At 39.7% G+C, this 13,068-nt stretch overlaps 1 protein-coding gene across 1 annotated transcript; it reads left to right on the top strand.

Moving 5' to 3' along the window:
• The first annotated feature begins 5,095 nt into the window (after window positions 1-5,095).
• On the top strand, window positions 5,096-7,161 carry LOC110561345 (olfactory receptor 8B8-like). Its single transcript, XM_021657723.1, has 2 exons — window positions 5,096-5,140; window positions 6,209-7,161. The coding sequence occupies exon 2, from the start codon at window positions 6,226-6,228 to the stop codon at window positions 7,159-7,161; it is 936 nt and encodes a 311-aa protein (XP_021513398.1). The 5' UTR covers window positions 5,096-5,140; window positions 6,209-6,225.
• Window positions 7,162-13,068: the final 5,907 nt, after the last annotated feature.

The raw sequence follows: 13,068 nt of genomic DNA, 5'->3' as shown, positions 1-13,068 counted from the left end.
CAGATAGGTCCACATACATGGAAGCAAGCCAGATCCTCAGCCTTAGCCAAATGTGGAATTGTTCGTGACAGAGAGCACTCACCATCAGGAAGGTGGAAGGCGGAAACCAGCTCCATCTTTAAGGCACAGCATTCCGCAGCTCTCTACAGTTCCCCCTTTTTGTTTTAGATGCATCAGGCAAGAGTAGAGGTCTGATCTCTGATATTAGAAATAAATTGGGACTTTGTACCGATGTTCATTTAGGTGTCATCCACCCAAAGAGCATCAGACCCGTCTGATACCTTTTTCTCAGAGGCGGGACCTGGGGCATCAACCCGCATGCAATCAGACATGCTCTTCTCTGGGTCCAAAGCGGCTGACCCTGAGTGCAGTGCTTAGCCTCGCATCCTGAGCGTAACATTTTAGCTTTTTATGGTATCCAACCATGCTTGGGGAGAATGTCCTGCTTCAATGGCTGTAAAGGCCTGAATGATCATGGCTGCATGGCTGCATCACACTGTTGTGAGACTCTAATCTTGCATATATACCACAGGCAAACCAAGGAGACCAACACCAGAAGGCCTGCTAACGTTCCAATGCCCACCCATTCCTTCAGATGATTCATGGCTGCAGCAATCCATGTTGATAATCCTGTGGCTAGACAGATGTAGCCCAGGGCAATTCAGAGTCCAATTGGGTTACATAGTAATGTGAAGAGGGACTGCCTCTGACATAATCTGATTGGCCTGCTCTTTGATCACCTCCCTCTGGGGGGGAGCAGCCTTACCAGGCCATAGTAGAGGACAATGCAGCCACTTTTGATGTGAACTGACAGACTAAGATCAGAAAGGAGAGGAGAACCTCCCCTATTAGTGGACTTGGGGAGTGGCATGCAAGCAGAGGGAGGAGGGAGGGTGGGGTTGGGAGGGGAGGAGGGAGGGGCTTATGGGGGGATGCAGAATGAATAAAGTGTAATTGATGAAAAATTTTAAAAAAAAGGGAAAAAATAATTTAAGAACCTTAAATAACTTTCAAAAATGGAAGAAAACATGGAGTTAGTCAATTGGCATGGAGCACGTCTCACCCCTGGGGGCAATGGTCTCCTGAACCTACTCAGACCTCGGACACCACCACTGCTAGTTCTAGAACTGATGCAGGATGTTCCAACGAGGGGGTTAAGGCTTCTCATAATATTTCCTATAAGCCCACACCTGTTTGTCTATATCCCCCATTTTTATTCATTATTAGCCAGATAGAGCCAAGTAATTGTGGTAATGATACTTGCTTTTTTGCCCAATGCTGGAATGCTAGTAAATTTAGGTATGCCCTGGTTACTCGCATGCCTCGCTGGGTGCCTGTGCCCATTGATGCCCCTCACGCTATGACTCTCTTCAGACAGAAAAGGGATCTTGGAACTACAGCCACCATTGTTACTACCATCTCATTGGCGGCTGTTGGAGCTACCACTGGGGCATTAGCCATGAGTCATACTGGGCAGACTGCTCAGACCCTGAATAATCATTTAGCCAATGTAGCTCATGCCTTAGTTGTACATAAAGGAATTAATGCTCAACTAAAAGGAAGCTTGATGGTGTTCAATCAGAGGATTGACCTCGTGCAGGAGCAAATTGATACCCTATGGCAAATCGCTCAACTTGGCTGTCAATGAAAATATGCTGGACTTTGAGTCACTAGCATATAACATGAGAATTTTTCCTGTGCTGCAAATTTGTCTAAACAATTGTCGAGCTATATTTTAGGTAATTGGACTGGAGAATTCGATACTACGATGGAGCAGCTGAGAGTGGCCATTGTCACAGTAAATTCTACCAGAGTGGACGCAGGACTTGCTTAGCTTCTTTAGGTGTATAGATTTTAGTATGTTTATTCTGCATTATATGTCTAATAACCACTTATAAATGAGTACATACCATGTGTATCTTTCTGCTTCTGGGATACCTCATTCTGGATGATCTTTTCTAGTTCCCACCATTTGCCTGCAAATTTCATGATTTACTTATTTTTAGTTGCTAAGTAGTATTCCACTGTGTAAATGTACTACATTTTCTGCCCCTACCAATGGACTTGGGGAGGGGCATGGGTAGCGATGAGGGAGGGAGGGTGGGATTGGGAGTGGTTGAGAGAGGGGGCTACACCGGGGATACAAAGTGAATAAACTGTAATTTATAAAATAAATAAATAACATTTAAACATGCTAAAAGAAAGAAAGAAAGGAAGGAAGGAAGGAAGGAAGGAAGAAGGAAAGAAAGAGAACCTGGTTTCATTTTTGTTACCTGGTAGTTACCTAGTTGTGGTTTGTTTCCTACGCCTGGTTAAAGTTTTGTTACCTGGTTGTTACTGTTTTTGTAACAGACTTTAGGTGAAGACTTGGTTACTTTTTTTTTTGTATAAAAAAACCTGCTTTAGGAGCAGACTGTCTGGTTCCTGAGACCAGATTATGGCCCTGGCTGGTCAGTTCCTGTTTAGCGTTTCGTTGAGTCTGGTGTGTGAGTGGTCAGTGAGCAGCTATTCTTGAACCTGTAGCACATCCAACAGAGGGCTAATATTCAAAATAGATAAAGAACTCAAGAAGTTAAACACTAACAAACCAAATAACCCAATCAAAAAATGGGGTTCAGAGCTAAACAGAGAATTCTCAACAGAGGAATATCAAATGGCAGTGAAACACCTAAAGAAATGTTCAACGTCATTTGACATCAGAGAAATGCAAATCAAAAGGACTCTGAGATTCTATCTTACACATATCAGAACGGCTAAGATGGGAGGGGATGAGAGAGGGGGCTACAGCTGGGACAAAAAGTGAATAACTGTAATTAATAAAAAAAATTTTTTTTAAAGTTATGACCGCACATGCTGATGAGGATGTGGAAAAGGGGGAACATTCCTCCAATGCTGGTGGGAGTGAAAACTTGTACAACCACTTGAAATAAATTATAAAAAATTAATTTATATATATGAAAAAACAAATGAATTACTTTATTCACTTTCCATGCCAATTGTAGCTCCCTCCCTTGTCTCTTTCCAGTCCCTCCCTCTTTTACCCTTCCTCCTCCCCTAGTTCTCAGTAAAAGGTAGCCATCCCCCGTACCATCTGGCCAGAGCCCATCAAGTCTCATCAGGACTGCCTGCATCCTCTTCCCCTGTGGCCTTGCCAGGCCCACCCACTATGGGGAAGTGATCAAAGAGCAGATTTGTCTTCCTCTGTAGCCTGGCAAGGATGCACCCCCGCCCCCAGGAGGCAGTGCTCAGAGAGCAGGTCACTAAGTTCATGCCAGAGACAGCCCCTGTTCCCCTTACTGGGAAACCCTCTTGGAGGGTGAGTTGCCATGGGCTACATCTGAGCAGAGGTTTTAGATACTCTTCATGCATTGTCCTTGGTTAAGGTATCATTCTCTGCAGGGGCCCCTGGGCCCAGTTTTTTGGTGTTTTGTTTTGTTTTGTTTTGTTTTGTTTTGTTTGACTCTGTTGGTCTCCTCGTGGAGCTCCTGTCCCCTCTAGGTCTTTCTATCCCCCTTCTTTCATAAGATTCCCTGCACTCTACCCAAAGTTTAGCTATGAATATCAGCCTCTGCTTGGATACCTGGAACAGTAAAGTCTTTCAGAGGCCGTCTGTGGCAGGTTCTTGTCCTGTTCCCTGTCTTCTCCCTCTCCCGATGTCTATCCTGTTTGCCCTTCTGAATGAGGATTGAGCGTCTTCCTTAGGGTCCTCCTTCCTGTTTAGCTTCTTTAGGAGTATAGATTTTAGTATGTTTATCTTATATTATATGCCTAATAACCACTTATGAGTGGGCATATACTATGTGTGTCTTTCTGCCACAAAGGAAGACAATGAGGCCAATTCTGATGAGACCTGATGAGGTAGTGTCAGATAAAAGGGGAGGAGGTCCTCCCCTGTCAGTGGACTAGGGGAGGGGCATTGGGAGAGAAGAGGGAGGGAGAGTGGTATTGGGATGGGCTAAGGGAGGGGGCCACAGCCTGGATACAAAGTGAATAAATTATAATAAATAATAAATAAACAACAACAACAAAAGAGAAAGTGTGCCTTTACTGAAGGAATGTGTTAATGGAGGTGGACTTTGAGGATTCAAAAGCTCACACCTGGCCCAGTTTCTGTCTTTGCTTGCAAGCCATGAGTCAGAATACAAGTTCTCAGCTACTGCTCCAGCGCTGTGCCTGCCTTTTGCCATGCACCTTGCCATGATGGTCATGGACTCACCCTCTCTTACTATATTCAGGCCCTCACTTAAGTGCTTTCTTTCATTAAAAAACAAAAAAGCAGGACGAGAGAATCCAAGTCAGAGACAGCCCCTGCTCCCCTTGCTAGGGCACCCACATGGAGACAGAGATACCTAAGGGTTATATCTGAGCAGGGGGTTTAGGTCCTCTCCATGCATGGTCCTTGGTTGATGCATCAGTCTCAGTAGGGCACCCTGGAGTAAAGTGAATAAATTAGCCAAAAGAACCAAAGTAAAAAAGAAAAGAAAAACTGATGGGATACATGAAACAAATACATTAATGAAAAAAAGAAGAAAAGAAGTGAAATAAAAAACAGCGTTTCCAACAGGGTGGTGGAAATGCTTCCCAGCACTTGGGAGGCAGAGGCAGGCAGATCTCTATAAGTCGGAGGCCAGCCTGGTCTGCAATTGAGTTCCAGGAGAGCCAAGGCTACACAGAAAAACCCTGTCTCAAAAACCAAATCAAATCAAAACAAAACAAACCAAAACAACTCATACAAACAAACAAAAAACCCCACACAATATATAAAAAGTAATTTGGGAAAACTTAGGAGAGATGAAATATAAAATATTTTTCTACAATTTTGAAAGCAATAAATAAAGTCTAGGTGAAGTTTGAATGGAATGCGGTGGAATATTAATGTTAAAGATTAACAAACTTGACATCAGTAAATAAAACAAAAGATTTCCCTTAAGAGACAAGGTCAGTGGGAGATGGGAGTTCAATATTGGCATAGGGCAGGTGATATATCAATCCCCAAAGAGAAGGTCATACTTTAGTGCCTAAGATCATAAAGATATATATATCATGGTTTAGCATGCAAAAGAAACCACCTCATTTCCTGTTTATAACTGGCACCTGTACTCTAGGAAGAACTGAGGAAGATTTTACTGTGGGTTTACAGGCAAGTGCAGTATGCGTTAAGATTTTCTGGTATCTTATCCAGTAGCAAGAGTGATCATAAGTTGAAAACCTGTTTTTTTTTCATCTAGTGCATCAAAAGATTAAGAATTCATATTATACGTTATGAGCAGCATTTCCAAAAGAGTTCCAAGAAATGTGAGAGATTCATTTTGTGCTTCAAATTATTGGAATTCAAGAAACACCAAGTCTTGTAGCTTGATATTGTCCTTTGGAATAACAAGAGCAGGTAATAAAAAGAGAACTCATGATTTTTCTCTCCTAAGTATGATAAAATATATTTTAAAAATTCCTTTCATATTTTCTAGATTACTATATATAAGTAAATTTCTCTTTCTTTTTCTTCTCATAATAACCTCCTAAGTTTTTCTTTAAGTTCATGACCTCTTTCTTATTAATTTTTTATTATATTAATATATGTTAATATATTATTTTATCAAAATTGTTAATTTTAAAAGGTGGAACATGTATGCAGGTACATGCATGTGCACATAGTATGTATACATACATATATATTAACACATAAGTACAACATTTTCATTTTATATGTCATTTGCATGTTATGTATGTTTTGAAGTCTATTCTAATGTCTAACTTTTATGCAAGACTTTTATTGAGACATCCCTGAAGTCTGAAGCAAATCATAGAAGATTTACAATTTGCTTTGAGCAATATATTCATGTAAGATGCCCAAAGTGAAGTTAATTCGCATATGCCTCTCCCCACATAGACTTGTTTTCATGTGTGTGGGGCTGAATATAAAGTAAGAAGACAATTTTAGGATGTAATCTGTTCAGACTAAAGTATACATCAAAGCATTATTACATATTATTAATATGCTGAACACTGAGTCTCCAAAACTGAATCATATTTTATAACTAAACTATTTACTCTTCAGTTAGCATTTCTTGCCTTTGTCTCCCATAGAGTCTAGCAAGCAGGTTTGTGATTTTTAGGCATTCCTAGCACATGTGTCATATGTATGGGAGAACATAGAGCTGTAAATTCTTTGTGGAACTTTACTTTCTCTGTTTCTTTTCTATCTTCACAGATTCTCTAAGGGGAAGAATGGCTCTGACAAATGGCTCTTTGATAACAGAATTCATTCTTTTGGGTTTAACAGATAATCCTGACCTCCAAATACCCCTGTTCTTAGTTTTTCTAGTAATGTATATGATAACTGCCTTGGGGAACTTGACGTTGCTCTTTCTGATTGTGCTGAACTCTCACCTTCACAGCCCCATGTACTTTTTCCTCTTTAGCTTGTCTTTCATAGACCTCTGTTATTCTTCTGTTGTTACACCCAAGTTGCTAATGAACTTCTTACTAGAGAAGAATATTATTGGCTTTGCAGGATGTATGACTCAACTCTACTTCTTCTGTTTTTTTGTCATTTCTGAATGCTATGTCCTGACAGCAATGGCCTATGATCGCTATGTGGCTATCTGCAATCCACTCATGTATAATGTTGTCATGTCTCCTAAGGTGTGCTCCTATCTTATGCTTGGTTCATATTTGATGGGGTTTTCTGGTGCCATGATCCATACAGGTTGCATCCTGAACCTGACCTTCTGTGATAGGAACATCCTCAACCACTACTTCTGTGATCTTCTGCCTTTGATGCAGCTCTCCTGCACCAGCACCTACATCAATGAGATAGAGATTTTCATTGTAGGGGGAAAAGATATCACTGTGCCTAGCATAGTCATCTTTATCTCTTATGGCTTCATCCTCTCTAATATCCTCCAAATAAAGTCCACTACAGGTAGGTCCAAAGCCTTCAGTACCTGCAGTTCCCACATAATTGCTGTTTCCCTGTTCTTTGGATCATGTGCATTTATGTATCTAAAACCCTCCTCAGTTGGATCTTTGAATGAGGGGAAAGTATCCTCTGTCTTCTATACCATTGTGGTCCCCATGATGAACCCTTTAATCTACAGCCTGAGAAATAAAGATGTCAAAGTTGCCCTGAGAAAAACTTTAAGCAGGAGAAAGTCTTGGTGAGAAACATACTTTATGACAAATCTAATATTCTCTAGGTGTGATGCGTAGTTCATTATTTTAGTTTCTCCTCATAGTAAGGTAACATATTTTTCTTTCCATATCTGAGGAATATGTTTTCTTTGTTTCAATACAATTCTTACCTGTACTTTCAGTATTAAAACATTTTAGGACTAGTAATTAGTAATTAAATTACTAATTGAAGGCCTTTTTCATTGTTATTCTGGGGTTTGCTCTAAAAAATAAAAACTGATCTGCCAGTTAATAAATAGTTAGTCTACATGGTATTGGACAATGCTGCTCAATTTTTATGTCTGTTTTAAATGACTATTTACTGCTTCAGTTCTTTCTACATTTGCTAACTATAACCCAATACCTTCTTTTATCACATTAGTCATATTTATATTGATAAATATAGATGTATATGTTGAATGAGCAAGATTCTAGAGTTTAGAGTAATCTATTAATCTTGATTTCAAGCCTAGTACTTTTAATACTGACTAAATCTACTACAATCTTTAAATATCATTTCACAAAAGCAAAAAAATGGTAATATTTTAACTTTTGGAATTTGTGGCTTTATCCTAAATATAAGGTTAAAATACAGCATTTATTTTCACATCTTTGATCAAAACATGTATTTCCCACGAAGTCTAAATCCTCCTTACCTGAATTTTACCAAACACACAAGTGAGGTGCACAAGCTCCTCCTCACTGTGTGAGACACATTACAAGTTATGCTGCCATTTTTTTCTCCCTACTATTGAGGAGCACAAAATAATTTTTAGTGATGATAACCTTACAAGAAGTATTCCACAAAACATAACAAAAGAAACAAAGGGGTAAAATTAAAATGGAATGCACATCCATTCCATTATAGGCACAAAATACAACAACAAAATCACAAAGAGTAGAAGCTAACAACCCACACTATTGAAAGGAAATCCAACTTAAGCCATGCTAAAGAGCAGATAGAATAATTAGTCCTTTAATGAGGGTTGTCCTTCCCAGATTCTCACTCCTAGTTCAGTAGGGTATGGGTCATAGCTATGCATATTCACAAATTTGTTACCTTTTCAAAACGATTGAGAAAATACAGCTTCTCCTTTTCTTCTTTCTATCTCTTTTCTAACCATGTTTTCCCCAAAGCTTCAGCTTTTCTCAATTTATTTTTTATATTTTTATTAGTTATTTTTATTTTTATTAATTACAGTTTATTCACTTTGTATCCTCCCTGTAGCTCCCTCCTACCTCCCCTACCAATCGCACCCTTCCTCCTTCTTCCCCACCCATACTTCTTCTTATAGGCAGGGTAATTTTTGGATCAAAGGTTTTGTGGATGGGTTGTTATTCCCTTCCCTTCACTAGAAGTCTTGCCTGGATAGAAGGTGGTCACTTCAATCTCCATGTCCCCTCTTTGTTAGGATTCATAATGGCTTTATTCATAATAGCCAGAAACTGGAAACAACCTAGATGTACCTCAACTAAACAATGGATAAAGAGTGAAAGACAGATGGGATGTGCATTGAACGTATGACAGGAGTCTACTGAGCGCATCTGAAAGACTCTAACTAGCAGAGTTTTCAAAGCAAAGACTCATGACCAAACCTTTGGCAGAGTACAGGGAATCATATGAAAGAAGGGGAGTTAGTCTGATGGGGAAAGGATAGGAGCTCCACAAGGACCAAATATATCTGGGCACAGGGTCTTTTCTGAGACTGACATTCAACCAAGGACCATGTATGGTTATAACCTAGAACCTCCACTCAGATGTAGCCTGTGGTAGCTCAGTAACCAATTGGTTTCCCAAAGTGAGGGGAACAAGGATTATTTCTAACAGGAACTCAATGACTGGCTCTTTGGTCTCCCCACCCACGAAGGGAGGAGCTGTCCTGTTAGGCCACAGAGGAGGGCTTTGCAGCCAGTCCTGAAGATACCTGATAAAACAGGATCAGAGGAATGGGGAGGAAGTCCCCCCTATCAGTGGACTTGGAAAGGGGCACGGTGGAGATGAGGGAGGGAGGGAGGGACTGGGAGGGAATGAGGGATCGGGACACGGCTGGGATACAGAGTTAATAAAATGTAACTGATAAAAATAATAATAATAATAAAATAAAAAAAGGAAAAAAAAAAGAAATTGTGGTACATATACACAATGTACTGACCTAATAAAAACAAGGAAAAAATGAAATTTGCATCCAAATGGATGGAACTAGAAAAGATCATCCTTAGTGAGGTAACCCAGACCCAGAAAGATTCATATGGTATGTACTCACTTATAAGTGGATATTAGACCTATAGTACAGGATAACCATACTACAATCCACAAACTCAAAGAAGTTAATTAATAAAGAAGGCCCAAAGGAGGTTGCCAGAATGTCACTAAGAAGAGAAAATAGAATAGATAGCAGAAGTGGATGAAGGGAGGGAACTGAGCAGGAAATGGAATGGGAAGAGAAGTGAGAGTGGGGATCAGATGTGGGGAGAACAGGGGTGGGAAGTAAGAGGGCTGGGAAAGAGAAAGGAAACTGAGGAAGGCATCTCTTTGACAGGCTGGAGGCCTGTGACAAGATAAGCTTCAGGGAGGATATGTATGTGACTCTAGCTCAGTAAAGCAAGTTCTTATTGTAAGAATTTTATAATAATTATTAGGAAAAATATATATATATATACTTCTGTGTTCATTAAACTATAACCTTCCCCCCACAAGAGAATATTCTCAGTGATCACTTCAATGTGATAACATGTTAGGGATGGCATACCTTTATGTGTTTGAGACACTTGATTCTGTTTTACTGTTTTTTGGTACTCTTTGAGCAAAAAGTTCGGTTTGAAGGATTTGCAATTAGTTTATGTTTTCTTTATTGACTTTAACACTGTTTTCAGGTCTTGAACAGTTTTATTCATTTCCTACACTTGTTTGATTGTGGTTTCCTGTCTGTCCTTGATGCCTCTATTTGTTTGTTTATATATTCCTGTATTTCTTTGAGAGACGTATTTGTTTCCTATTTATATGCCTCTAATAACTGCATAAGCAAAGATTTAAGGTCATTTTCCTATGTTTCAGTTGCATTAGAATATCCATTTGTGTGTGGGGGGGGGTGGTTCTGATGGAGCCAGGGTACTCAAAATGACTCTGAGATTCTATCTTACAACTATCAGAATGGCTAAGATCAAAGACTCAAGTGATAACACATGCTGGAGAGGATGTGGCAAAAGGGGAACCTTCCTTCATTGCTGGTGGGTATGTAAACTTACACAACCACTTTGGAAATCAATCTGGCACTTTCTTAGAAAGTTGGGAATAACACTACCTCAAGACACAACTATACCACTCCTGGGCGTATATCTGAAAGATGGTCAACTTTTGCTCAACTACATTCATAGCAGGTTTATTCATAAGAGCCCGGATCTGGAAACAACCGAGATGTCCCTCAGTGAAAGAATGGATACAGAAACTGTGGTACATCTACTTGATGGAATACTACAGATATTAAAAACAAGGAAATCATGAAATTTGCAGGCAAATGGATGGAACTAGAAAAGATCATCCTGAGTGAGATAACGCAGACCCAGAAAGACACACATGTTCTTATAAGCAGATTTCAGTCATATAGTACAAGATAGACATATTACAGTGCGCAGACCCCAAGAAGATAAGTCTGATGGGCATCTTAGGCTTCATTTTGGCCCAGTAGGTTGAAGAGTGGAGGAAATCTCTCACACGGACTATGTTGCCTGTTGTTTTGATCACTTCCCCCTGATGGGACTTTCCTATCAAGCCACAGAAGAGGAAGAACTCAGTCCTCATGTGAATAGATGAGCTTGGGTTTCTGGGTATGGGGCTTCCCTATTCTGAGAAATAGGGAAAAGTGGATGCAGGCAGGAGGGTGGTACTGGGAGGAGAAGAGGGAGGGACCTATGAACGAGATGTAAATTGAATTAATTAATTGATTAATTAATAAAAAGTATGTATTACTGAACAAGGATGACACCAGGAGACATGACAACAGTGAAGGGGGAAATCTCAAAAGTTCTCCACCAAAGAACAAGAACATAATACAACTGAAGAATGCTAGGAATAATACAAAGAGTCATTTTTTTTCAGGGAAGAAATGTACACAATCAGTTACCAATTATTATATGGTCATTTATGAACTCATGCAAAGAAGTAATATGTGGACTGAGGTTGTTTTTATATATTTAAGAATATATATAAATATATATGTAGCAATAGCTAAGTAAATAGAAGCTCAGATTTTTAGAGATGGCAAGAGGATATGCATTGGAAAGGCAGGAAGCAAGAAAGAGCTGGTGGAAAATTTATGTAATTATATTTTAATTAAAAAAATAAAACTACTAAATTCAATAAATAAAAACTCTACAAAGTTTTTTATTTATTCACTTTACATCCTGATCTTATCCCCCTCCATTCTCTTCTACCAGTCCCATCCTACCTCCCTCTTTCCTCTCCCCCATCTTTACTCTTCAGAAAAAGGGAAGTCCTCCTCTTATCAACCTGCCCCAATACATCAAGCTGAATCAGGACTGAGCACATCATCTTCCCCTGTTGCCTGGCGAGGCATTCCTGCCAGGGGAAAAAGATAAAAAACCAGGCAACAGAGTCCATGTCAGAGACAGCTCCTGTTCCCATTAGTAGGGAACCCACAAGAAGACTGATGTGCCTGCCATTGTCTACATCTTCGTAGAGGACATAGGTCCAGGCCACACATGGTCCATGGCTGGTGCTTCAGTATCCACAAGCCCCACTGGGCCCTAGTTAGTTGGCTGTGTTGGTCTTCTTGTAGATCTGTTTCCTTCCAGTCCTTCTATCCTTTTGCCCAAAATTCCACAAGTCTTCCTGTACTTGGTCCAATGTTTGGCTGTTTTTCTCAGCATCTGTTTGGATTCTAAAGAGTATCTAAACATGTCCCCATTGGCAAATATGAATGAAACATTTTAAACAAAAAAGCTTAACAGTTTAAGTTTAGATATTCTCAGAAATTTATATTACTACTTCAAAAGTACTATCTTCAAAAGGTGTCCAGCCTTGTGGTCCAGCCATAACTGCACACCAGAGAGTGCTGTGGTTTAACAATGGTGCACCACTAAGCCCCAAAGATATGACCTGTTGCATTCACTTGAAGTCCTGCACAAGACTCTTAGAGTTGCAAGTTTTATAGATGATCCATGCAGAAAAATTAACAATTTCAGCTTCAGTAGGTTTGTTTCATGCTGTAGTAAATGTAAAATAAATGTGGGGCTATATAATGTTTATTATTAGCTCTGTGTTTATTGAGGAGGTATTATCTAACCCTCTATAAGGCATAGACACTTGTTAGAGTTTATAATTGCCTTATTTACCTTGCCCTGGGCTGTTATTTCACTTACACTATCTCAATATCCTCCCCATCTATCTCCCAGACCCAATCCAATGTCATCCACTTTAATCCTCCTCAACTTGACATCCAAAATCCCATAGTACTTGATTTTACTCTTCATCTGGATGTTTTCTCCATCCATGCCATCCTCAGGGCCTTCCTCCTAGCCCAAGTATTTTGTGTTTTTTGTTTTTTTTTTTCCTTCACACTAACCAATTGTGGTATCCTTGTTCCTCCTCTCTTCCCAAATGTATGTCTTCTGTGAGTCTCTTTGTCCCCTCCCAGCTCAGGAACTTTAGCCACAGCTACCCCATTCTGCCTTGCCATAGGCCATTTAATTAGCCAATCAGGTAGTTTTACATACACAGATAGGTGTATCCAGATCTTGCGGGATAGTAACATGCATCAGACCAACCTCCCACAGTTTCATTAGAAATTTATGAGCTATTACTTTTCAAAATTTATAAACTACAATAACGCTTGAGTGCCTGTTATACGTTTTAATGTACAAAATAAATAAATAAATTGA

Source organism: Meriones unguiculatus, chromosome 1 (genome assembly GCF_030254825.1).
Source record: "Meriones unguiculatus strain TT.TT164.6M chromosome 1, Bangor_MerUng_6.1, whole genome shotgun sequence".
NCBI classification, from domain to species: Eukaryota; Metazoa; Chordata; class Mammalia; order Rodentia; family Muridae; genus Meriones; species Meriones unguiculatus.
This window is presented reverse-complemented; position numbering and strand designations above follow the sequence as displayed.

Coding starts and splice junctions, on each gene's coding strand:
- LOC110561345 (XM_021657723.1), top strand. CDS start 6,226: ATGGCTCTGACAAATGGCTCTTTGATAACAGAATTCATTCTTTTGGGT.